A 24,533-nucleotide genomic window follows, 5' to 3' on the forward strand; every position below is an offset into this window, starting at 1 on the left:
GATATCCCGATCCCGCACGAGACACCTCTGCCTTTCTCAGAAAAGAGCCTCACAGTGGCTGGCAGGTGTCTAACAAATCTCCTCCCACCCGTCATCGGAAGTGTCAAAGCTCCGTGTCGGAAAATGCACGGGGTGAGGGGGACAGAGAGGAATGGCAGTGGGATGGCAGCGAGCACCCCTCTTCTGCCCCATGGAATTTATTTCAGAGAATTGGTAGAACTAGAATTGTAAGAAACCTTAGCTATGGTCCAGGCCAAATCTATTTTGAAGACGTTGAGTCCTGGATGGCAGGTGACAGGGCCAGCACTGGAGGCAGCCTGCCTTGGCCCTGGCTTTGGGCTTCTCACTTACCTCTGTGCCTGACTGTGGCTGTGCCACAGAGGCCCTTCTGGTCCTAGTGGTCCCCATCACCGCTGCTCCAGGAGTGTGGGCGAGTGTGGACGTGACGTTGGCCTGTCACTGCACAGTGACCAGTCAGGCCCATTGGCTCTCCTTCCAGCGCTAAATGCCTAAAAGACTGATGAGGAAGGAATTTGACAAGCAAGATTTCAGAAAGTATCTTGCCACAGCAATTCTGCTGGGAGCCCAGAGCTGGGGCTTACTCATCAGCGATGGGCAGGCAGAGGGACCCCCCGCTGTGAGCAAACCAGTCCCTGTGGCCGTTTGGTGGCTGACAGCAGAGTGTCCTGGGCAGAACGGGTGGGGGCTCAGGGAGGAGCTGGGGGAGGGGTCAGCTCCAGAAAGGGGAGACGTGTCCTCTGAGCTGGGGGACAGGAGAAAGGGACTGTTTTTCTAAGATTTTTAGGGGAATAAGAGGGATGCTGAGGAGTTCAAGCTGAGTTGATATCAATCATCTCAGTAAACGCAAGAAGCAGTAGGTTTGGGAGCTTGGAGAGACTGGAGTTACTTTGAATAGCGGCTACAGGGATGTCATGAGTGAATCACAAAACATTCAGGATGTAGCTGCTGACTCGCAGTGACGACAAACTGTCAGCGATGAACAGCATTAATTAGCAGGGCCCCTGCCTCTCTGCAGGCATCTCGGCCACTCCTGAGACCAAGGAGTTTCCAGGTCTGAATCTCAAGAAGAGGGAAGGACCCAGGGGGAAGAAGAACATTATCCCGGGGAGGCAATCCGAGTGGTAGCTAGTAATTCCTGACATGTCCTGCCGTGGAGTCCTGGCGGGGGCGTCAGCTGGGGCTGAGTGGGCTGGGAGACTGAGCACCAGGACGGCACCTGGGTGGGGTGAACCCCGGAGGCAGCTGAGCTGTGAGCGGGGGACACTGCCGGTGTGGGCGCGGGGGACCCCCGAGGGCAGCCCGTGGCACTCGAGGGGTTTCAGGTGGTGCTCACAGCGTGGTGCTCATGTGTGCGGGTGCTACAGACAGGGGGGCTGCTGGGAGGAGACGCTGAAACCTGAGAGGCTGGTGCTCAGGATGTCCGTGTAGGCGTTAAAGTCTCAGGAGCCGACCACAGTGAGGACGCGGGCTGGCCTGGCTCTGCATGCCTGGGAGAGGGATTGATCACAGGGAGCAAGGTTTGTGAGTATGTGTCCCCTAAGCTTTTGGAAATGGTCGCCACCAGGAGGGCTGTGGCGACAGGATGCCAGGTGACTGCCAGAAAGTCACTCTTGTTAATTCAGTGCTGGAGGTGGGGGACGGGGGGAGGAAGAGCTGAGGCCCAAGCCGAGCAGCCTGCAGGGCCCGTGGCAGGCAGCTAAGGTTGGGCAGCAGAAGGCGGCCAGGGGAAGGCAGAGCCCCTGGAACCCACAGAATGACAGGTGTCGTAGGGAAACGATACTGGGTGTCGGTTTTTCATAAGAAGGATTCAGGAAGCAGGAGATGGGAGAGAGATGACTAGACCTCAGCAGAAAGGAACAAGCTGTCTTGGGCAGGCAGGGCTTGGTTAAGAGAAGGGTTTCAGAGCCAACCCACCCCAGGGGGTTTCAGAAGTTGCTAATGGAGACTCCCCAGTGGGTGCCCACTGTTTTGGCCGAGCTGGGGGTGGGAGTGTGATGCCCTGGCCAGTGGGTCCATACTCAGTAGGAAGGAGGGAGAGGCAGTCTGGGTTATTTACCTGTAACACTGAGAACCGTTTCCTGCTTCCAAATGAAAATGCCTCGTCCCCGGCACCACACCACCGGCATCGATACTGCCAGATTGCAGGACAAGAAGGTGGGTGGCCCTAGGAGGACCCAAAGTGAACACTCCAGGTTACAGAAAGGGCAAGAGGGGGTCTCTAATACCTGCTCTGCTCACTACAATAGGCTCAGCATCAATGATTCACTGATCCATCACATTTTCCAATGTAGGGATAATAACAGACATGTTGAAAAACAGTGCAAGGGATCAGTGGAGAAAGGGGACATCTTTTTATTGATGTTTTGGCAAATCCATGAGAAAGAACAGATGAATTTGCCTTTATATTTTACCATTGTATAAATGGACAAACAATGAGATTACCATAGCAAATGCCAAATGAGCCTACCAACATAGTATATTTCTACGAGGAAGAGAAAACCTTTGTTTTTATGCCAAGAAAGCATCTCTGTCTTCTAGTGTCCAAGCCACTAGCAGCACCAGGGTGGACTATTAATCCATTCGTGTTTTCTTTTCTAATTAACGTCACTCTGTAATTCCTCTAGTACCATGTCCTGCTGCATGTTCCATAGCACAAAAATAAAATAATTCTATAAGTCTCTGCTTACAGTTTTTTTTGAAAAGGCAGCTGGAAGGGCATTATAGAGATTGCTAACGAGTTAGGGCCTTTCCTTCTCATGACGTAGGTTACTAGGTAACTTTTCCAAAAGAGCATTCTTGATTGTAAAACATATATAGGAGTAAATGATCGCCACTGTTCTAATGAACTCTACCCAAGCGATCAATCGCAAATAGGTTGTGTTTTAAAAACCGCTTTGTCATCCTTTTAAAAATGGATAGAACTAAGACACAAAATCTTTGTTCTGACGCAAGAGCTAAAGGCGGTGGTGAGGGTTTCCGCATGAGGTTCCTTTTCTTTTTTTCGGCAAAATATGAAGAATTGAAAATTTTGTGAAACATATCTACGATTTTGTGTTTTGCCTAGGACATAAAAATTTGAACTTTTTATTTTCCTTAACAAAAGGAAGCATCACTCAGCTGCGAAGGGCACTGTGCCCATGCCAATGTGCTCGGGAAAACAGCATTTCCAGTGCTGTCGAAGGAACCTGTGATTTTTCCGTGGACATTGTGAAACTTTTCCATAGGAGATGCCACAGAGGATGTGGTACATGAGCCATAGATGCAGAAAGCCAGACAACGTCAAACGTTTTTGGGTGTTAGGCAGATCCAACGGCGGTAGCAGGAATACCGGCTGTCGGTGCGCCTTGCTGCACGCAAGAGCTCGCGGCCCCCGTGCGCCCTCGAGGCTTGGCTCCCCCGATAACACGGCATGCTCTCCCGTGCCCGCCCGTGTCTGTGTGAGATGGGAATGTTGTTTACTCGGTGATGACAAATTATCCAACGTTTTTCTATGACCTGCTGCTGTAGACGTTCAGTCTTTTAGAAACGTTCAAGGACCTCCCCTCAGGGCTCGTTTATCTAATTTACACTATTATAAGTTTCAACCAAAAAGTAAGTGACAAATGAAGAAGAAATAGTGTTATTCTGTGACTTGACTTAGGTATCATTTTTTTAATTGACCATAGTTAATCCTTCTTTTAAACGCCCTGATACGCTGAGTAAGTGACACCTCCTCTCCTGTCCCTCAGGGTCATTGGTTTAGGCCTGGAAGTGTTGAGGAATTCTGGGTGTGATTTGCAGAGCTTCTGCTTATACGATGACGTGGGCCGTTTCTGTGGCCTGCTGTGCGACCCGCACTCCCTGGCACCACGCCACACCCGCCCAAGGATCCTCCGGGACTGTTTTGGCCAAACAGTGGCAAATGCTTTGGAGTTCTAAGCAAAGGCTCAGTCTTATTTGACACTTTTGTGTGGCAGTTATTAAAAACATAAGATCTTAACTACTGCAGGAAATAATTATACTGCTTGTTATATCTTCTAAGAAGGATTGTGATAGCAATATTTCCAAATTAATGTATTTCTCTATGCAAAGACTTAGTCTACAAAGATGTTGTCAGGGACTTCTGTGTACATGAGAGAGGAAAGAGAGCAGTTCCAACCCCAGCAGCATTTCGGTTTGCACAAGGAGAGTGCTTTGGTAAGAATGAAGTTCCACTCGTGTAGAACTCTTCAATTTTATGAGACAAGCTTTGTAGCTGTTTCCACGGTGACAATAAAAACAATTTTTCTGGCACAAGGAAAATTAATTTTAAATATAAAATTCTCACTGTCATTAAAAAGATCAGAATGAATGGTCTTACATATAATATTACAGTTACACCCCAAGTGTAGCTTTTCTGGAATCCCAGATAAATATATAAACTCAGGTAACAACTCTTCCTGTTCCTAATACATCCTTAAATTTTTAAAAACATTTACCAGGGTAATTTTTCTTTTCCTCTAGTTTAAATCAGTATAATGTAAATGTTTTAACTGAGCTGCTGAAATTCCCTGCTCCAGTGTGTCGACTTACTGATCACGACTCCTTGCTCTGGGCTTTGTGTAACCCCCGTTCTCAGTAATGAGATGGAAGCTTCAGCTTCACCATCAGCTGTTTTTATGTCCTTAGTATAGTATGCACCAGAGCTCATTCTGAGTAGGGGCTTGTTAGAGGTTAATGGTCCTGCGAGGTAATTAGCTTAGGATGTCATAAAAAGAAGGTTGGATAATTATGTCATGACTGGTTTCATATCACCCTGCTTAACGTTGTTCCGCATTACATGGCTGGATACAGAGGCAATGGCAGAGCACGTAGCTCCGTCCCAGACCTGCATCTGCGTGTCATTTACCGGAACATTGTGCAAGGAAAGAAAATCAAACAAAAAAATTCACCAAAATGGTTTTAAAATGAAACCTTTAAAAGTAGTTTGAAGAGTTGCGTATAGTTGGCCATCTTGGTTTTCAAAGAAAAAGAGAAGAAATGACAGCAGCTCCAGGAATCAAGGGACACACTGGGGTGACGAGTCCCCAGAGTGTGACTCTGAGATTCTGCTTTGTAGCTGTGGCTTTGTACAAAAAAATTCTTACAATTGTTCTCGGAGGCAGAAGAAATGACCAAAAATTAGAAATAATTTTTCAGTTTTTGTTAGTCTACTCATTATATTCTCCAACTACATTTCCCTCCAAATTTAGTAGAAATTTCTCGCATAGGTACCCAAGGTTTTTCCCTCAGAAAAGTGAACATGATATTTTGAAATTTAACTACAAAAATGGCACAAATGAAAAATTGCTATAAATGCTGCTACGTTGCACCGTGATTTCTAAAAAGTTGCCTCTTATCCATTCAGAATGCGGAACTAAAAGAGAATTTCACCTTCCTTAATCAACATGTGTTTCATTTGTCCATATTTCGTGTTTCTTATTGGTTTCCAAAGAAACATGTCAGAACACTGAATAACGCATGTGGTCACTTGTTCTAATGCTTTCACGTTTTTTGCATTTCTTTCTTTTAAAGCACAAGACTCTGCTGACATTATTTTCCTTATTGATGGATCAAACAACACCGGAAGTGTCCATTTCGCTGTCATTCGCGACTTCCTTGTAAATCTCCTTGAGAGACTGTCAATCGGAACGCAGCAGATCCGAGTGGGGGTGGTCCAGTATAGCGATGCGCCCAGAACCGTGTTCTCCTTGGACACCTACTCCACCAAGGCGCAGGTTCTAGATGCAGTGAAGGCCCTCGGGTTTGCTGGCGGGGAGTTGGCCAACATCGGCCTCGCCCTTGATTTCGTGGTGGAGAACCACTTCACCCGGGCAGGGGGCAGCCGAGCAGAGGAAGGGGTTCCCCAGGTGCTGGTCCTCATAAGTGCCGGGCCGTCTAGTGACGAGATTCGTGACGGGGTGGTAGCACTGAAGCAGGCTAGCGTGTTCTCATTCGGCCTCGGAGCCCAGGCCGCCTCCAGGGCAGAGCTTCGGCACATAGCTACCGATGACAACTTGGTGTTTACTGTCCCGGAATTCCGTAGCTTTGGGGACCTCCAGGAGCAATTACTGCCGTTCATTGTTGGCGTGGCCCAAAGGCACATTGTCTTGCAACCGCCAACCATTGTCACACAAGGTATGTATGCTCTTCTCGCCATCTGCATGGGAGTGGGGTGTTTGTGTCTTGGTTTTCGTAGGAGTGAGGTGGGCACCAGAATGACCCACCTCGGGAGACCCTGTAAGTACCCGCAGCCCAGTCTGTCCCCGGAAGCTCGCTCCTGGGTGTGATGTTTGTGGTCGCTGCAGTGTTTGGAAAAACTGAAGATTAGTGAGTGAATGGGAAGCTCTGGTTGAAGTGTGAGTTGTTGAGAAAGTGCGCTTTTAAAGCAAACTCAACAAACCTGTTACTCTGAGATTATTCAACATCCATGTTACTTATAATCCAGTCATCTTAAAATGGATTTGAGGGGCTCACTGCAATTCTGAGAAAACTACCCCAGGCAAGGCATTGACCTCTAACAGTCAGCATGTTAGACATGTGCTTTCCAAAATGCAATGGAGGAGTGAGGTTGTCTCAAAGTCCTTTCGTGCTGGGGTACTGAGCGTTACACTTCTGAAGGTAAGAAATAACAGGGCATTCACTTGATGGAATGTTTGTAAAAATTTTTTCCCCGTGTTTGTCAAGTTTAGGAGTGATTGTTCTGAGTGGCAAGATTATGATATAGACTCAGATGGAAGGCCTTTGGTAAATAGCCAATAGGAATAATTTAAAAAACATAAAACAACCAACCAAGTCACATAACAAACATATACTTAAAAGACACGGCAGGCTGGGTTCCTCCAGCTGATGAGCTGTTTGCTGAGACATCAGCCACTTTCCGACTGTATCAGTTTCAAGACCTATCAGGTCAAGCCAATAGGATGTTACTCGGTAAATTAGGGACACTGGGGCCCCCAACTCCCCAGTGTTGTGTACGCCCTGGGATGCTCTGAGAAGATTTGTCCTTGAATATAAGACCTTGCTCTTGACCGTCCTCCAGCACGTGAGCTCAGTGGGAGTTGGAATATGAACACCGAGCTCATGTAAGACGCTGGTCATCACCTGCAACCAGCCATTCACATTTTCTTGGGGGAAATAACATATCCTCACAGCTCTTAGTTGCTGACTTTATAAGGAAAGGCTGCATGTCCGGGTCTATAAAATAAATATTGTGGTAAAATACTGCTTTACTCATTGTAACAGCTGGGGCTCCAGGTAGGTTTTCCTTTGAGAAATGAGTGACAGTAATTGACAAGTGAACTTTCTGGGGTAATATGCCACTGTATGAAATTAAGAGCAGAGCATTTTAAGTTCTTAATTAAAAACACTGATACCTACTCACGTGTGGAACTGACCTCTGCCTCGTAGCCCTTTGCTGGTCGTTAGTTCCAGGGCTGCATCCGTGTAAAGATCACAGGGCCACCTTTCCTTACAAGGGTCACAGCATTCAAAGGGAGGTAGCTTAAACTTGCTCCAAGTGACTTGAAAACAGGGCTTTGGTTGTAATGAAAACTGTAGGCAGAAAGCTCAGGACTGTGACATCTTTACTTAATTTGGACGTTGGAACGGTGACCTGGTGATGCAGTGAGAAGAGTGTCTGTGAACGTTACTTTCTAGAGAATTCTCTCTCTGGCGTTTACCGAGGTCAGATGGGCCCATCCTGTGGGGCTCGTGTTTCTCCTTGTACAGTTTTCCGGCTTCCCCCTCGCTCGGCGGGACCAGAGAACGGACCAAAGTCCTTCTGGTGAGCTAATAGGGAGGTCAGACCCTGAGTGGAATGTTCCGAGCGGAAGTGGACAGCGAACAGTGGAATGCAGGGCCCAGAGCTGCTAGTGCTCATGTCCGTTGTGGGGCTGGTTGTGACCCTGGCAATTCAGGAAACAATCAAGTGAAAATTTGCAACCTACTGAGGTTTGCCTGGGCCTGCATACTTGTGGAAGCAAACTATTTCCTGTGTTTCATAAACACCACAGCTGCAGATGGGAAACCTGGTCTTCTATTCCGGGTCTTACGTGGACCCGCTGTGTGATGCTGGGCAGGTCATGCAGGCTCTCTGGGCCCTGATTTCTGGAATTTATGGCAAAGGAGTTGTACTAGATGAAGAAACGTCTGTTCCAGGAGGAGTCTCAACTTTTTAATTAAAATGGGCAGCACGTGGCCATCATTTCAGATTTTCCCTAGCTAACCAGAGTTTTTACTCCTTGATTACAAACACCATCTTTAATATTCATGGTTAACTTGTTTTCAACAAATATTCTCGACCATCTGGTATGTGCCAAGTGCTGGAGACGCAGGGCTGGTGAGCGAGATAGACCGGGCTTCTGCTCTGCTGTAGTGCAGTGGGAGAGATAATAAAAATGTAAACTAATGACAAACAGGATGTTCCCAAAGTGTTACATGAGGGCACTAAACCGGGCTGTGACAGAATGAATGGGGGCTAGGTGTGGGGGTGTGCTCCTGTGGTCCCAGCTACTTAAGAGACCAAGAAGGTGGGGGGTCCCTGGAGCCCAGGAGTTCGAGGCTGCAGTGACCTATGATGGCGTCGCTGCACTCCAGCCTGGGCGACAGAGTGAGAGCACACAGCTCTGGGGAAGAGCGATGGGGATTTGCACATTTGAGGAGAATTTATTTGGAAGCAGTAGGTTGAAGTGAGAGGATGCTCACCCCTACTCCTTGGCGGCCGAGGGCTGCCAGGGCCTGGGTCGGGAAGTGCAGGTGTCAGTCACAGGAGCAGGGGCCGAAGAGGGTCGTGCAGCAGGGCCACTGAGCAGTAGGACCTTCCAGGTCACCTCCCAACCAGGCCACACACTCAGGCCCAGCAGAACAGCGTGAAAGGTTGGAGGCGGCTCTGTTAGGGTCGGCGTTTCACGCCAGGCAGAGGAAACCCTGATGCATCCAGGCCGTGGCTCCCAGAAGAGGCAGCTGTGAGAATCACAAGGTTTTTATAACTGGATTTAAGGAATTCCGGGGTGCAGCCCCTAGGTCTTACAGAGGAGGAGACAGAAACCCGGAGAAATGACACGACTCTGCAAAGGTCAGGTGACTAGTGTCAGAACCACGAGGTAGATGCAGGAATTTAATTATTATTTGGGCCATTGGTACTTTCAGTGCTTATTTTAATTGGCTAAGTGTGGTTCTAGGTGTATTACCTGTTACGAGTTCCCAGGACTTTAGACAAACATCAAACATAAGTGACCTCTTACCTAGTCAGAGGGGACCGTGGCATGGAACCACCGAGATTCCCAGAGCCGATTCTGTGTTCCACCGGACCTGGGTGTCAGCCCTGCCCTCTGCCCACTGGCTGAATTTATAGTGATGCAGCGGCAGGAGACATTAAAATCTGGGAGGGCTGAGTGTGACATTGGCCTCCTGCCCCATATGCCGTGCCACTGCCAGGGCTCATAACGACTGATGTAACTGTCCGGGCCACTGGGTGTGGGGCAAGGAGCAGGGTGGATGTGTGGCGTAGTCAGTGCAGATAGAGTGTGTGTGTGTGTGTGTGTGTGTGTGTGTGTGTGTGCGAGTATGTGTGTTCTCTCTAACGGCGTAAGGGCGTGAGAAATCCACCAGACACCTACACGTTCAGGTTTATCTGCTAAGATATTTTAAACCAGAATCGAAGGGGTAGCCCAGAGAGACGCAAGTTCTAAATCAAAGGAGGGGCGGAAAGCCTGGAAATGATGTTCACAACAATGACCATGAAATATCGAGAAAAGGTAAAACGATGCTCTGCGTACGCTGCGAGGCCAGCAGGTAACGGCGTAGTTGTATGGCAGATGTTAGTGCAGGAAGTGTCACCCTTCTGCTAGAACAGCAGACCTCCTCTCCGTGCTGAAGGTGTGTAAATGAGGTGTTGCTGTCGTAAAATGATTTTTTAAGGCACGTGTCAGTGATTCTGACATCAGGCATCATACCCCCAGCCTCCTGTCCAGACAGCTAGGAATAAGCCATATCTTAAAGATTTGTTACAGGAGGTCGCTCCAATTCCTGGAAAGTTCTTCCTTACCTTCATTCCAAGCCTCTTTCCTCTGTCCAGCATTACAAAACCAACATGCCATACACTCTTTCCGACGGCACAGAGTAACAGAGGACTCCTTTGCAAACACTCCTCTCTCAGGCGGATGATTTGTGTCCATATAAGCCTCGGCACGCCGTCAGGTTTCTGGACGGGGTGCTGTGGTCTGAGGGGGCTCACCGCTCTCCAGACGCGGGCGGGGCTGGCTGCACATCGGCAGCTGCGGCTCACAGTCGCTATGAGACCGTGGTCTCGGGGAGGCGTTTCTGCTTTGTGGTTTGTGGTTAAGTTACAACAGTCTCCCCATGTTACTTAGGACTTTGTAGCACAGGTCTCTCACGTGAAGAACGTTTGTGGCACTGGCTGGCTTGGATGCTGATTTTCCCTTCATAAGGTTTATGTTAAGTAATTTATTTTTGCTTGAAAACTGAAGATAGAACTGAAGAGAATGGGGATGCGTAGGGTCTTTCAGATTTTGCACTTGGCGATGCCCGCTGTTGAAACCAAGGCTGTGACTCGAGGGCTTGCTAGGCAGATGCTGTGGATTCTTCACTCACTCAAGCGATGGCTTCATCCTGGCCAAGTTAGATATTTACGGCAGGAAAGGACTTACCGAGGTTTTGGTGACAGCATGCTAAATGGGTGGCTACTAAAACTCAATTGGTTTTTGTATAGCTATTTTGTAAAAAGTTCGAAGAGTAGGAAGGGTAGGAGGGGAGCCAGCCTACCTGCAGGGGGAGGATGCAACTGTGACTAATGTGTATGTTGTGACAAATTCCTCTCGGGGCGCCCCTGATGTCACATTGGCCAGAGCAAATGAGAGCATGCTTTAAATAGCGTTAGCCTTGTAGAGAGTCATTGCTGAATGAGGCTGGTGAGGGCACTCTGCTCACACTCTCGTGTCGCTGCCTGCAGTTATCGAAGTGAACAAGAGAGACATAGTCTTCCTGGTGGATGGCACATCCGCTCTGGGACCGGCCAGCTTCAATGCCGTCCGAGACTTCGTTGCCAAAGTCATCCAGAGGCTGGAAATCGGACAGGACCTCATCCAAGTGGCAGTGGCGCAGTACGCAGACACGGTTCGGCCCGAGTTCTATTTCACTAGCTACCCGAACAAGAGGGAAGTCGTCGCCGCGGTGCGGGCAATGAAGCCCCTGGACGGCGGGGCCCTGCGGACGGGCGCCGCGCTGAACTTCGTGCGCAACAACCTGTTCACGGACTCGGCCGGCTACCGGGCTGCCGAGGGGGTCCCCAAGCTCTTGGTGCTGCTCACAGGCGGTAAGTCCCTAGATGAGGTCAGCCAGCCCGCCCAGGAGCTGAAGAAAAGCAACATCATGGTCTTTGCCGTCGGGAGCAAGGCTGCCGACCGGGCTGAGCTGGACGAGATCGCTTTTGACTCCTCCCTGGTGTTCGCTCCCGCGGAGTTCCGGGCCGCCCCGCTGCAAGGCATCCTGCCCGGCCTGCTGGCGCCCCTCAGGACCCTCTCCGGAACCACTGAAGGTACGGTGACAATGGCTTCAGACACACGCTGGGGAGTGTCTGGGGAAGACCTTGGAGAAAAGCACAAAATGCCATGTTATTTGTGTTTAGCTAAGAGACAATTGTTAAAGGATGAAACAAGATTTATTTCAGGTTTCCTTTTGTCCTGGGTTGAGAATCGTATGGTTCAAAATGTCAGAAGGTAAAATTTCATGTGATGAGAATTGTATGCCTTAAACTCGAGGACCGTGCGGGCACCTGTCTTTGAAGCCTCTGGCCGAGACGGTCACGTCTCAGTTCCTATTCCGGGCCAGGTCCCCGTCCTCCTCTGTTCCTACTGGTGACTCAGCCGCCTCCTCACCACCGAGGTGCCCTGGCTCCTTCCGGTCCCGAGCTGACGGGCTCCTCACCAGCCCCAGCCGCCCCATCAGGGCACAGTCTCCCCACTTTTTACCCCTGTCTCCCCTCTCTAAGGGATTCCCCCCGATGGGAAAGTATGCTGAATGGCTAGGTGTGGAGACCAAACCCAGTGGTTCTTAAAATCCCTCATTTCACATGATCATTGTCAGTGAAAAGCTATTTTTTGAGACACTGTAAAGGTCTATGAGCTTATGAACTGCGTAAGTACAGTCCACCATCCTTAATGAAGAAGATGCATATCACGAGTCCAGCTTTCCCGCCGCGCACACCTGGCCACCGTAGGGCTGCTCATGCGTGTCCTGTGTCGCATGGATACCTGCTCTCTTGTCACCTTCTCTGGTCTTCCGAAAACCTCTCTCTCTCTTTAAAAATTTCAATAAACTTTTAATCCACACTTTTATAGCCAAAGTTCAACCTGATAAACATAAGATAAAATTAGTTGTGAGGTCTCAATTACAGTGAGGTGTCACGGAGAAATGAGAAATAAATTATTAAAGGCACATGCTAAATGTGTTGGGGGAAAGTACTCTAATTTGAGAATTATACTCTTTATTCTTCATGTGTATGACTTTGGCCAAGCCTAGCAAATAGTCTCTTTGTATTTCACCAAGTACCCACGATCCCATCCTCTCCCTTTGGGGGAACCCCTGGGCACCCTGTTGGATGCTTGCCCGGCAAGGCTGTGGCACCCTGAGAGGGGAAGAGTGCCAGGAGAGAATGAAGAATGGGTGGTCTAGGGAAGACTTCAGAACGAGAACAGCCTACTTTGTTATTTTTTTGTAGACTTAGGGAACTCACGTTCTCAGGGTAACATGGGCTGACTGCTTCTAAGTTGTGGGTGGAAAACCTCCTGTGAGTGTAGAGGGGTGGGCCGCAGAGGACACGGCTGTGCACACGTGAACCTGGCTGTGACTCTGGTCACAAGGATGAGTCATGCAGAAAGGCAGAGGAGCCATGTAGAACTTATTTCCAGGGAACGAATGTTCTATTTCAAGAATTCTGATAATTTTTGTTGGTTGCAAGCATTCTAGCTTTGGTGCTCTATCTCTCTGTGAGCCAACTTGGTTTTGTAAACTTGGCTGTCAATATGTCTCCCAAGCACCAGCCACCACTGGAGGAAAATATGCAGCCGTCTGCCATATTTTGCGAGATGGAGATGCTTTGCCGCGCTGACTGTCTCTGTGTCCTAAATGTTGGCATGTGTGCACCTGTTGTGGGCACACATGATAGAACCCTCCGCAGTTGTGTATGTCTCACTTTGTTTTCTGTGCTTCACTGCAGTTCACGTAAACAAAAGGGATATCATCTTTCTTTTGGATGGATCGGTCAACGTTGGAAAAACCAATTTCCCTTATGTGCGTGACTTTGTAATGAACCTAGTTAACAGCCTTGATGTTGGAAATGACAACATTCGTGTTGGTTTAGTGCAATTTAGTGACACTCCGGTGACGGAGTTCTCTCTAAACACATACCAGACCAAGTCAGAGCTGCTTGCTCACCTGAGGCAGCTGCAGCTGCAGGGGGGTTCGGGCCTGAACACTGGCTCGGCCCTGAGCTATGTCCATGCCAACCACTTCTCCGAAGCTGGCGGCAGCAGGATCCGTGAACACGTGCCGCAGCTGCTGCTCCTGCTCACAGCCGGGCAGTCTCAGGACTCCTATTTGCAAGCCGCCAATGCCCTGGCGCGCGCGGGCGTGCTGACCTTTTGCGTGGGAGCTAGCCAGGCGGACAAGGCAGAGCTGGAGCAGATTGCTTTTAACCCGAGCCTGGTGTATCTCATGGACGATTTCAGCTCCCTGCCCGCTCTGCCTCAGCAGCTGATTCAGCCCCTAACCACGTATGTTAGTGGAGGTGTGCAGGAAGTTCCACTCGCCCAGCCAGGTAAACCTCCCCTGCTGCGCGGGGCTCACTCCCTTTCTTCCGCAGACGCCTCCCCGGCGGGTAGTTGGCCGATCCAGACTCGAGAGCGTCACGAACTGTAGAATGACAAATTGGCTCACTGTCATCGAAATACGGTGAATGGGGCCTGAGACACTGTACCAGCAAGTGCAGGCTCTCTGTCTAAAGGGTGTTCATTGATCAAAGTCTAGAACATTCAGCTTGTGTTCTGTCCGTTTGTCTCACCCTTTATGCAGAAGCTTTCTTCCTCCCTAATTCCTATGACGGTTCTGCAGTGCCAGCCCAATGGCTGCATCTTAATTGATGGTGAGATGGGTTCCAAAGCAAGTCTCGCTTATTATTATATTTGCAAATTGTTATGGTGGTGAGAGGTGGGTGGATTAGGTCTACCGGCTTGCAGCATCACACAGATGGGCAGGACTAAACCCATTGAAACCTACTCAAAACAGTTCTGAGAACTGTCTGAACTGAAAAAATATTCACATTACATAATGTAGCCCCATTCAGGCTGTCATCTGTGTTTTCCGTTATCCAATTATAGGGGTTTGGAGAGCACTGAGCTGGACAGCAATGATGGGCACCATTTTGGGTCTTGATCCATAACCTCAAATTTCATGAGAAGATAATCCAATCAGAGCAGATCTGTGGCAGCCTGGTTATCCTTGGGTTGTTAACCCATGTCAGCCTTTGTCCCTAGAGACTGAGATTAGTTTTTTAGCAGGAGTACGATAAGAACCACATTTTCAATAGTTTTATCTATAGCAGTTTGACAGTGCTGTCTGTACCCCGGGAGTGACTGCCACCTGATGTGAGCACAGGGCCCGAGGGGACTCTCGCTGACTTGCTTTGCTGAGGAAGCAGGACGCTAGCTTGGATATACACATAGAGTAGTTCTAAGCTTTTGCAGATGCACACTGTTTTGAAATGGGACATTTTCATGACAAGTGGCCTGGATTTTCTCCTCTCTTGCTGGTACAGTGGTCATCGGGTGAGACTGTGAGTCCCTCTGTCAGAAGGTGCTGGGCTGGAGTCAGTCTGGGGTCTGTCGCGCTCCCATCCCTCACTGTGTCCTCCTCCACTTTCATTGCAGAGAGTAAGCGGGACATTCTGTTCCTTTTTGATGGCTCGGCCAACCTCCTGCGCCAGTTCCCTGTGGTCCGAGACTTTCTCTACAAGATCATCGATGAGCTTGACGTGAAACCGGACGGGACCCGCATCGCGGTGGCTCAGTACAGCGACGACGTCCGGGTGGAGTCGCGCTTCGATGAGCACCAGAGTAAGCCCGAGATCCTGAATCTCGTGAAGAGGATGAAGATCAAGACGGGCAAATCCCTCAACCTGGGCTACGCCCTGGACTACGCGCAGAGGTACATCTTTGTGAAGTCCGCCGGCAGCCGGATTGAGGAGGGCGTGCTTCAGCTGCTGGTGCTGCTGGTGGCGGGAAAGTCGTCAGATCGCGTGGAGGAGCCGGCCAGTAACCTGAAGCAGAGCGGGGTGGTGCCTTTCATCTTCCAAGCCCGGAACGCGGACCCCGCCGAGCTGGAGCAGATAGCGCTTTCCCCGGCCTTCATCCTGGCTGCAGAGTCGCTTCCCAAGATTGGAGACCTTCAGCCACAGTTCGTGAATCTCCTGAAATCGGTGCACAACGGGGCGCCAGCACCAGGTACGCCAGGGAAATGCCGGTTGCTTCTGCAGCCCAGTTCTCCAGCACGTGAGTGGGGTGGGCTGCTGGTCTCTGGTCCTCAGATAGACACCCTGTGGGTTCACAGGGACGATGGAAAATTAATCGGTGGCTTCAGCAGGACAATAGAGTATGAGTTTTCTTCCCTCGATTTGACGCTCTAGCTGCTCTCTAGGGCAAAACAGGAGAATCAGGGTGATTATGTTTAAAAGCATTAGAATATTCACAATAAGGTACATTATAAAGATTTAGAAATCAGTGGTTAAAATCTTTTTTGAAAAGCACCGTTTTTACTGCATGCGTAATAAAAGCCACACAACATGGTAGCATTACAGCTACAGCCGTTTTCATCTGCTGAGTCCCCCAACTGCTTTATTTTAAGTGGGTGTCATGGTGTTAAAATTCCTTCGCTACATTCATTAAAAATTAAAGGCATCAGAGGAGGCAGATAAGTCCCCATCGTAAACGCTGCATTGAAGTTCCCGACGGCTGGTCTATGCCACTGTGACTTTGTGTCTGACCGCTTGTCATTGGGTGAGACCAACGCACTGAACAGAGTAACTAATTTCATGTATTCTCCCTTTGACTAAAAGCTAAGGCTCTGGAGCGTCTACATTGATGCCTGGGACCTTTCACAGTTGGCTCTGGGCGGTAACTCGGCCATCCGGGTCACGGTTTCTCCCACGGATCCACTTGTGACTTGCAGCAAATCCCTTCAGACCTCCCCTCTGCAACATGCTAATGCTTACGCAGGCTTCGCCGTGCTCCGTCTCTCCTCCTACCCTCGTTTTTTTTTATTCAGTACACCTTTGAGAGCTGACAGTACTCTTCAAGCATTGAGAAGTTCTAAAATAAAAGGGCTATATATATTGGTGTATTAGTTTCCTGTTCCTGCTGTAACAAATGACCACAAATTCAGTGGCAAAAAACAAAAAACAATTGTCATCTTACAGTTTTGGAGGCCGGAAACTGGAAACCAGTCTCACGGGGCTAAAGTGCGGGGCCAGAGGCGCTTGTTCCTTCCCAGGGGGTCACCCCTCCCTGCCCCTCCAGCCCCCAGAGGCGCCTGCGTTCCTCGGCGAGGCCCCTCCCTCCACCCCGATGCCAGCAGCTCACCTTGCCCACTCCTCGCTGGCATCCTGACAGCTTCTCTGTCAGCTCTGGCTCTCTTGTCCCCCTGAGAGGGACGCGAGTGATTGATGACATGGGGCCACCTGGACGATACCTGAGTCCTCAGCTTTACCACTTCTGTCCTTTTCTCCAGTTCAGGGATTTGGAAGTGGGTGTCCCTGGGGGGCTGTCATGCAGCCCACCACACTGATAAGATGTGTGGCTCTCGTGTCCCGTGTGGGTCATCGCGCTGTCCCCCTCCCAGTTTCAGGTGAAAAGGACGTGGTGTTTGTGATGGACGGCTCTGACGGCGTCAGCAGCGGCTTCCCCCTGCTGAAGGAGTTCGTGCAGAGGGTGGTGGAGAGCCTGGACGTGGGCCCGGACCGGGTGCGCGTGGCCGTGGTGCAGTACAGCGACCGCACCAGGCCCGAGTTCTACCTGAATTCGTACATGGACCAGCAGGGCGTGGTCAACGCCATCCGCAGGCTGACCCTGCTGGGAGGGCCGACCCCCAACACCGGGGCCGCGCTGGACTTCGTCCTGAGGAACATCCTGGTCGGCTCTGCGGGGAGCAGGATAGCGGAGGGCGTGCCCCAGCTGCTCATCGTCCTCACGGCCGACCGGTCTGCGGACGACGTCAGGGGCCCCTCGGTGGTCGTGAAGAGGGGCGGGGCCGTGCCCATCGGCATTGGCATCGGGAACGCCGACATCTCCGAGATGCAGACCATCTCCTTCATCCCAGACTTCGCGGTGGCCATCCCCACCTTCCGCCAGCTGGGGACCGTCCAGCAGGTGATCTCCGAGAGGGTGGCCCGGCTCAGCCGCGAAGAGCTGAGCCGGCTGCAGCCCGTCTTGCTGCCTCCAACGAGCCCAGGTGAGGGGTTCTTTGGATCCTGTCCCTTGTCATCATCACTTGTTTGCACTGTGGGCCCCAAAGCGTTTTCAGTTTTGCTTCCCCTGCCACGTGGAGTGAGAACTAGAGTCACATAAAATCGTTAGGCACCCTGTACCTTTTTCGGCCTTGATGGGCAGAAATGGCAGAGGTTGGGGGGTGGGGGGTTTGCTAAGATTCATGTTTTTGGACAAATTAAACTCTCCTCAGGGGGCATATGCGGGCTTAGCGTTCCGACTCCCTGACTCTGCACAAAGGCTTCTGTCCGGATATCCCAGAGGAGGGGCCCTAACTGGTGAGCCCTGTGCACTCGGTCCTGAGCCACCTGGCAGCTTTAGCCAGCAGCCTCCCGTTGTCGGAGGGAGTCTGCCCACAGGTGCTCTGCGAGCTGGGCATCGTCTCTGACATGCTGCTGTCCCCAGAGCCACAGTGTGGAGATTACTTTTGAATTTGCTTGGTGCTGAGAAGTGAGTGTCTTAAGTGGCAGGAAGGCTATTGACTCTGCCGACCGTGGTTTATTCTATTTCCCGCTTCCTGCTCCTCCTTTTGAGGCCTGGACAATAACCTAGAAAACTCAGGAGCCCCAGCTGCTGAGCAGGGAGGAGGCTGAGACATATCCGCCCCTCAGTGGACGCCTCCAAGGGCTGCTCTCTGTGCCCCACGAGGCGCCACAGGATGTTCTAAGATGCTTGATAAATTTAGGATAAAGTGAAAGAGGTTTTTATTCCCCCAGCTGATGTTCTTTGTGTGTCTCTGATACAATGAGGGAGCACAGCGTTTCCCGGCAGGAGCTGCAGGGGACCCTCCCCTCGACGCACCTGAGCCCCCAGGGATGCTGGGTGCACCTTGGGGATGTCGTCGTGGTGTGCATGCAGTTTCTTTCCTTTAATCGTACAGGGCTCCTCGTCCCCTTGCTCTCCCGCTCTTTGCAATGGCCATTTTCTGCCCTCCTCCTCCCTCTTCCCGTTTCCATGCCTGTCCCCCTCAGCTTGCTCAGCTGGTCACCTTGAATCTCCTTTCACCAAGACAACGCAAGTAAGCCGTAAGCAGACTTCCAGAAGGTCCCCTGGTGCCCGCCATGTCTTTCTTGGTGCCTGCTGTTGCCGGTGACCCATCTCTGCCTCCTCAGCCCTCCTCTCACCTGGTCCACGGCATGGTCTGCCGTTCTCCTCCCCCTATGCCACCACTCTGCTCAGCACTGGATGATTCCAGCAGAATGAGATGCGTGGCTCTCTCTTCTCTCTTAAGAACTCCCTCTGACGCCCGCTGCTCTCCGGCGGCACCCGTCTCCGTTTGAAGACTTGTCTGTGCTCTGAATGATTCCTCTCCTCCTGCCCTCTTGGAACTGGCCCTAATCTGTCCTTCATCCTCACCCCTCCCCCACAGTGCTGTTGTCACGGTCCCTCCACCTGGCGAAGCCAGTGGCCCGTCTCAGACGCCATCTTCCTTGGTCCATGAGCAGCATGGATGAAGCTGGGATCCGTCCTTCCTGCAGCTCTGCCCTCACCTGCTGCAGTCGTAGCTCTTCTGGTTCCGCCTCCCTCGGGCTACTCTCCTTCATCCTTTGTTCCTCTTCTCCCTGCTGTGCACACACTGAAATGCCCACCACTCCCTCCTTGGACTGGTATTTTAACTATGGTAGTTGGTAGTAGGACCTTTAACTCCAGGATAAACTGGGAGGGGGCTCATTAATGCTAAGAATTTGGTGCCAGCTGGTGCAGTAGCTCAGGCCTGTAATCCCAGTACTTTGGGAGGCCAAGGCAGGAGGATTGCTTGAGGCCAGGAGTTCGAGACCAGCCTGGGCAACATAGCAAGACCCTGTCTCTGCAAAAAATAAAAAAAAAATTAGCTGGATGTGGTGACAAGCACCTGTAGTCCCAGCAACTCAGGAGACCGAGGCTAGAGGATTGCTTGAGCTAGGAGTTTAAGGCTGAAATAAGCTATAGTGTGACTGCACTCCATCCAGCCCAGGTGACAGAGTGAGACTCTGTCTCTCTAAAAATAAAAGAATTTGGTGCCAATAAGGATGACGCCATCGTGGCATTTGGTTGGTTCACAGGTGTCGGCAGCAAGAAGGACGTGGTGTTTCTCATCGACGGGTCCCAGAGTGCCGCGCCCGAGTTCCAGTACATCCGCACCCTGGTGGAGCGGCTGGTGGACTACCTGGACGTGGGCTTCGACACCACGCGCGTGGCCGTCATCCAGTTCAGCGAGGACCCCAAGGTGGAGTTCCTGCTGAACGCGCACTCCAGCAAGGACGAGGTGCAGAACGCGGTGAGGCGGCTGCGGCCCAAGGGCGGGACGCAGGCCAACGTGGGCAGCGCCCTGGAGTACGTGTCCAGGAACATCTTCAAGAGGCCGCTGGGGAGCCGCATCGAGGAGGGCGTCCCGCAGTTCCTGGTCCTCGTCTCCTCCGGGAAGTCTGACGACGAGGTGGACGACCCCGCCGTGGAGCTCAAGCAGTTCGGCGTGGCGCCTTTCGCGGTGGCCAGGAACGCCGACCAGGAGGAGCTGGTGAAGATCGCGCTGAGCCCCGAGTACGTGTTCTCGGTGAGCACCTTCCGCGAGCTGCCCAGCCTGGAGCAGAAGCTGCTCACGCCCATCACCACCCTCACCTCCGAGCAGATCCAGCGCCTGCTGGCCAGCACCCGCTACCCTCCCCCAGGTGAGCTCGTCGTGGCGATCGCTGTCCTCAGAGTGTGGTCGATAGTAAGCAAACAGGCTCAAAGGCCACGGCACTCATGATGAATTCAAGTACAGGTGTTGCTCCTGGACGTTTATGCTGTCCACGCCCACCGGGACACACCTGCCGCTGGCCACGCTGGGCGACGTGCACCCCAGCCAGCCACGGGGCAGCTCAGGGCGAGGGTGCGAGAAGGGCCTTAGGGAACCTGAGCAGTGTGGGTCACTGTGTGGAGGCCTCGAGGAGGTGGGACGGCGGCCTGGATTGGGTGTCGCGCAGCAGTGAGGTGACTACGCCTGGCTGTCTCCGCAGACCTGACCTGGAGGGGGAAGGACTTGGGGGCGTGGGTGGGGCAGCAGCTGTCACTCCCGTCAGCCAGGCCAGGGTGCTTGCTGTTCTTGTGGTCTGGAGCACCAGTTCCTTTTTGTCTGTGTCCCGATGTGGCTACAAAGTGGGCGCACTGTCGTCTTGGTGCCTCACAGTTGCAGAGCGGCCTTGTCTGACATTGGTGTTGTGCCCAAGAGGAAAGCTGAGGCTGTGTGTGCCGGGCCAGCACCCTGCTGCCGGGCTGGCTCGCCCTTTCCCAGAGCGAATGGTCCAGGATGCGCCCCGCTCGGCTCACTGCGCTGCGCACACGGTGACTGGCCCAGAAGAGCGCGAGGCCAAAGGCGGGTTGAAATGTGTTGAGTGGCAGCTTGTTAGTTTAATCAAGTGGCATCTGAGAAACACATAAAATTCTAACTAATAGGAAAATGTGGCTCATTTTCCCTGGGTCCTTTTGACTCATTTTATAGTTAAAAATGGACTCGTGTAGAAAATAGGGGAAATAATAGTGAAAATAAAAACTCTGTACAAATGCTAGGGAGGTGCGAGCAAAAGAAATAGAAGGAAGCAGATACCCGGGGAGCGTCGCGGAGACGCTGTCCACAGCGTTGTGTTGGACGTGCTGTGCCCCTGGGCTGAGCCAGGACCGGTCACGGGGATGGAGTCGGGACCCTGACGGCTGTCACTCACGGAGGGGTGGCCTCCGACAGGGCGAGGACCTCTGACCTCAGATGTCTGTCTCTCCTTGGACAACAAAGATCCACCCCTGCGAAGTCAGTCTCTCTGGTAGTAACGGTTCGTGACTCTGTAGGTCGTGGAAATTCAGGATTAGTTTCTAAATGCTCTTATATTTATAAAGTTAGTGGTAACCTAGACCACAAAGCTAAAATTGGAGCAAACTCAGAAAGAAAAAGCTGTGGAGAACTTAAAATATGTCAAGAAGCAGACATTGTTTTGGTGACAAAGGTCTAATTTTTAATGGTTAATTTCAAAAAGCCGAAGACGCGAACAACCCATGTGTATTGGGGTATAATTTTAAGGTTGATTCATATTACGATGCGACGTGACGCAGAGTTCAGAAACACAGCTGGATGGGGGCTGGTTCCACACTGAGTGTTCCTCTTTTCTTTCTTTTACCTGCAGCTGCTGAGAGTGATGCTGCTGACATCGTCTTTCTAGTCGACAGCTCTGACGGCGTTAGGTCTGATGGCATCGCACACATTCGAGATTTTGTGAGCAGGATTGTTCGGAGACTCAACATTGGGCCCAACAAAGTGAGAATCGGGATGGTGCAGTTCAGCAATGATGTCTTCCCGGAATTCTATCTGAAGACTTACAGGTCCCAGGCCCCTGTGCTGGAAGCCGTCCGGCGCCTGAGGTTCAAAGGGGGGTCCCCGCTGAACACTGGCAGAGCTCTGGAGTTCGTGGCAAGAAATCTCTTCGTGAAGTCGGCTGGGAGCCGGATAGAAGACGGGGTGCCCCAACACCTGGTGCTGGTCCTGGGTGGAAAATCCCAGGATGATGTTTCCAGGTTTGCCCAGGTGATACGCTCCTCGGGGATTGTGAGTTTAGGGGTAGGAGACCGGAACATCGACAGAGCCGAGCTGCAGACCATCACCAACGACCCCAGACTGGTCTTCACAGTGCGAGAGTTCACGGAGCTTCCCAGCTTAGACCAGAGGGTCATGAGCTCATTTGAACCCTCTGGAGTCACTCCCGCACCGCCAGGGGTGGACCAGCTGCCTCCTTCACGGCCAGGTACGAGCTGTGTGTCTCATGCCTATGGAGTGAGCCATCGATTTTTTGTTTAATTAAAAAAGTAACTAGCATTCATTTTAGTACTTTTCTTCTCTCAAGGTTGCTTCTGCAGGTAATATTAGAAATTAAGTGCTGGACAAATAGTTCAGTTGAAATTATAGAGAGAAACATATCCCAGAAAGCACGTGATCCTTGATCTGCCATTCCTGAGGCTAACTGTGAAGGGTTCTGCTAAGGTGCATTGAGCGGTAATCGCAAGCACGTTGGCACTCAGAATAGGACAGCATCCTTGGGATCAGCCAGGCCATTCCCCACGAACGTGACTTTGACGTCAGCCCATGCCCAGTGGCGGGATGCCCACCCTGGTCCAGGCACGCCTCCTTCCTCAGACTGGTGTGGCCATCAGGAAACACCTCCCTGGAGGACTTGACACTGTCCACCTGCAGCTCCCAGCCCATGTTCCTGGCTGCCAAGAGCAAAGTGGGTCCCTGCACCAACCACACCTTTCCTTGCTGCTCCTCCAGGTGACGGCATCCAGACACCTGCAGCAAACCATTGGGGTTGGCTTTCCAAGGGGTCTGGGTTCCTGTTTCTCTCTCTCACTGCCTCCCCAGGGCTGGCTGTGGCACATCTCACACCTCTCACACCGTCTCCAATTTTTCCTCCTCTCTACTCCAGCCTCAACTGCTTGATTATAATCAAGATATCGCCCCCTATGCCACTGGTTCCAGCGGGCTCTGACAGAGCTCTCAGACCGTCCTTCAGAGGTTCATGGGGTCCCTTCTCAATTTCCCATCTGCTTCTCCCAGCCCTTCCCTGCCCTGCCCCTAGCATGTCTCTCTCTACTTCTAGGCACCATCTTTTATTTTTAAGCAGAAAGAGTTTAGGGGCATTTCCTAAAACACCTGGGATCACAGACTGTCAAATCCAGGTCCCTGTTGAATTCCTGGCGTAAAACCACTTTGCATGGGACAACTGGGACTCCGTGTCCCTGAGTTTTCGTGGTTCCTTTCCTTTTTGTTTAGATGAGTTGTCATTTACCTTCTTTTTGGCATCATGTTTGCAAGCTGTGGATGCAGGAACTAGAGAGGTGTGGATTAGAGTGAAGCTTTTTACTGTGAACAAATTACTAGGAATGTCTTATTTCAATCCTTTCAATTTATAGTTTATATATTTATGTTCTGGGTGTTGAAACCATTTTCACTTTTATCGTTTTTAGAGAAGAAGAAAGCAGACATTGTGTTCCTGTTGGACGGTTCCATCAATTTCAGGAGGGACAGTTTCCAAGAAGTGCTCCGCTTCGCATCAGAGATTGTGGACACGGTTTATGAAGAAGGCGACTCCATCCAGGTGGGAGTGGTCCAGTACAACTCCGACCCCACAGACGAATTCTTCCTGAAGGACTATTCCACCAAGAGGCAGATCATCGACGCCATCAACAAAGTGGTCTACAAGGGGGGAAGACACGCCAACACCAGGGTGGGCCTCGAGCACCTGCGGCTCAACCACTTTGTGCCCGAGGCGGGCAGCCGCCTGGACCAGCGCGTCCCCCAGATAGCCTTTGTGGTCACAGGAGGGAAGTCGGCAGAGGATGCTCAGGACGTGAGCCTGGCGCTCACCCAGAGAGGGGTCAAGGTGTTTGCGGTTGGCGTGAGGAACATCGACTCGGAGGAGGTGGGCAAGATAGCGTCCAACAGCGCCACGGCGTTCCGGGTGGGCAATGTCCAGGAGCTGTCGGAACTGAGCGAGCAAGTTTTGGAAACTTTGCATGACGCAATGCATGAGACCCTGTGCCCGGGCGTGTCCGATGTTTCTAAAGGTAATCCCCTTCCCCTGCATATTTTCCAGCCTTTCCTGCTGACGTTCGTGGTTTTTAGCTACCTGGATGCCCAGAGCTGACCTGTGGCTCCTCAAGCATTCCGTTACCTCATACCTTGACTCGTGTTTCCTTATGTCGCTCAGCTGACCACTGCCATTGGGTGCTCTGCCAGGACAAGAGCGGGAGTTTATCTTTTCTTTTGCTCTTATGAGATTTATTTTCTCGCCTGTTCTTTAACTTCTCAAGTAACTCAGATTGATTGATTCTTGTGTCTGATTATAGATTTATCAGATCAATTATTTGAGATAAAAGTATTTGCCATTTCAAGTAATTTTAATTTAAAGCACAAACTCGGGATGCGTCTAAAAACCAACTGTGTGGCATCACGCCAAA

The 24,533-nt window shown here is 51.2% G+C and overlaps 1 protein-coding gene across 4 annotated transcripts in view; it reads left to right on the forward strand.

Moving 5' to 3' along the window:
* The window catches only part of COL6A3 (collagen type VI alpha 3 chain), an 82,044-nt gene that overhangs the window by 18,483 nt on the left and 39,028 nt on the right, over positions 1-24,533 (forward strand). For 2 of the 4 annotated variants that reach the window (XM_045558698.1, XM_045558699.1), the window contains exons 3-9: positions 5,554-6,156; positions 10,991-11,575; positions 14,964-15,536; positions 16,930-17,538; positions 19,616-20,221; positions 21,707-22,321; positions 23,541-24,140. In XM_045558698.1, coding sequence (XP_045414654.1) covers positions 5,554-6,156; positions 10,991-11,575; positions 14,964-15,536; positions 16,930-17,538; positions 19,616-20,221; positions 21,707-22,321; positions 23,541-24,140 — 4,191 coding nt within the window. Of the gene's footprint in view, positions 1-5,553; positions 6,157-10,990; positions 11,576-13,255; positions 13,856-14,963; positions 15,537-16,929; positions 17,539-19,615; positions 20,222-21,706; positions 22,322-23,540; positions 24,141-24,533 lie in introns of all 4 variants that reach the window. The other 2 variants (XM_045558701.1, XM_045558700.1) reach the window with 2 other exon arrangements.

This window comes from Lemur catta, chromosome 8, assembly GCF_020740605.2.
Source record: "Lemur catta isolate mLemCat1 chromosome 8, mLemCat1.pri, whole genome shotgun sequence".
Taxonomy (NCBI): Eukaryota; Metazoa; Chordata; class Mammalia; order Primates; family Lemuridae; genus Lemur; species Lemur catta.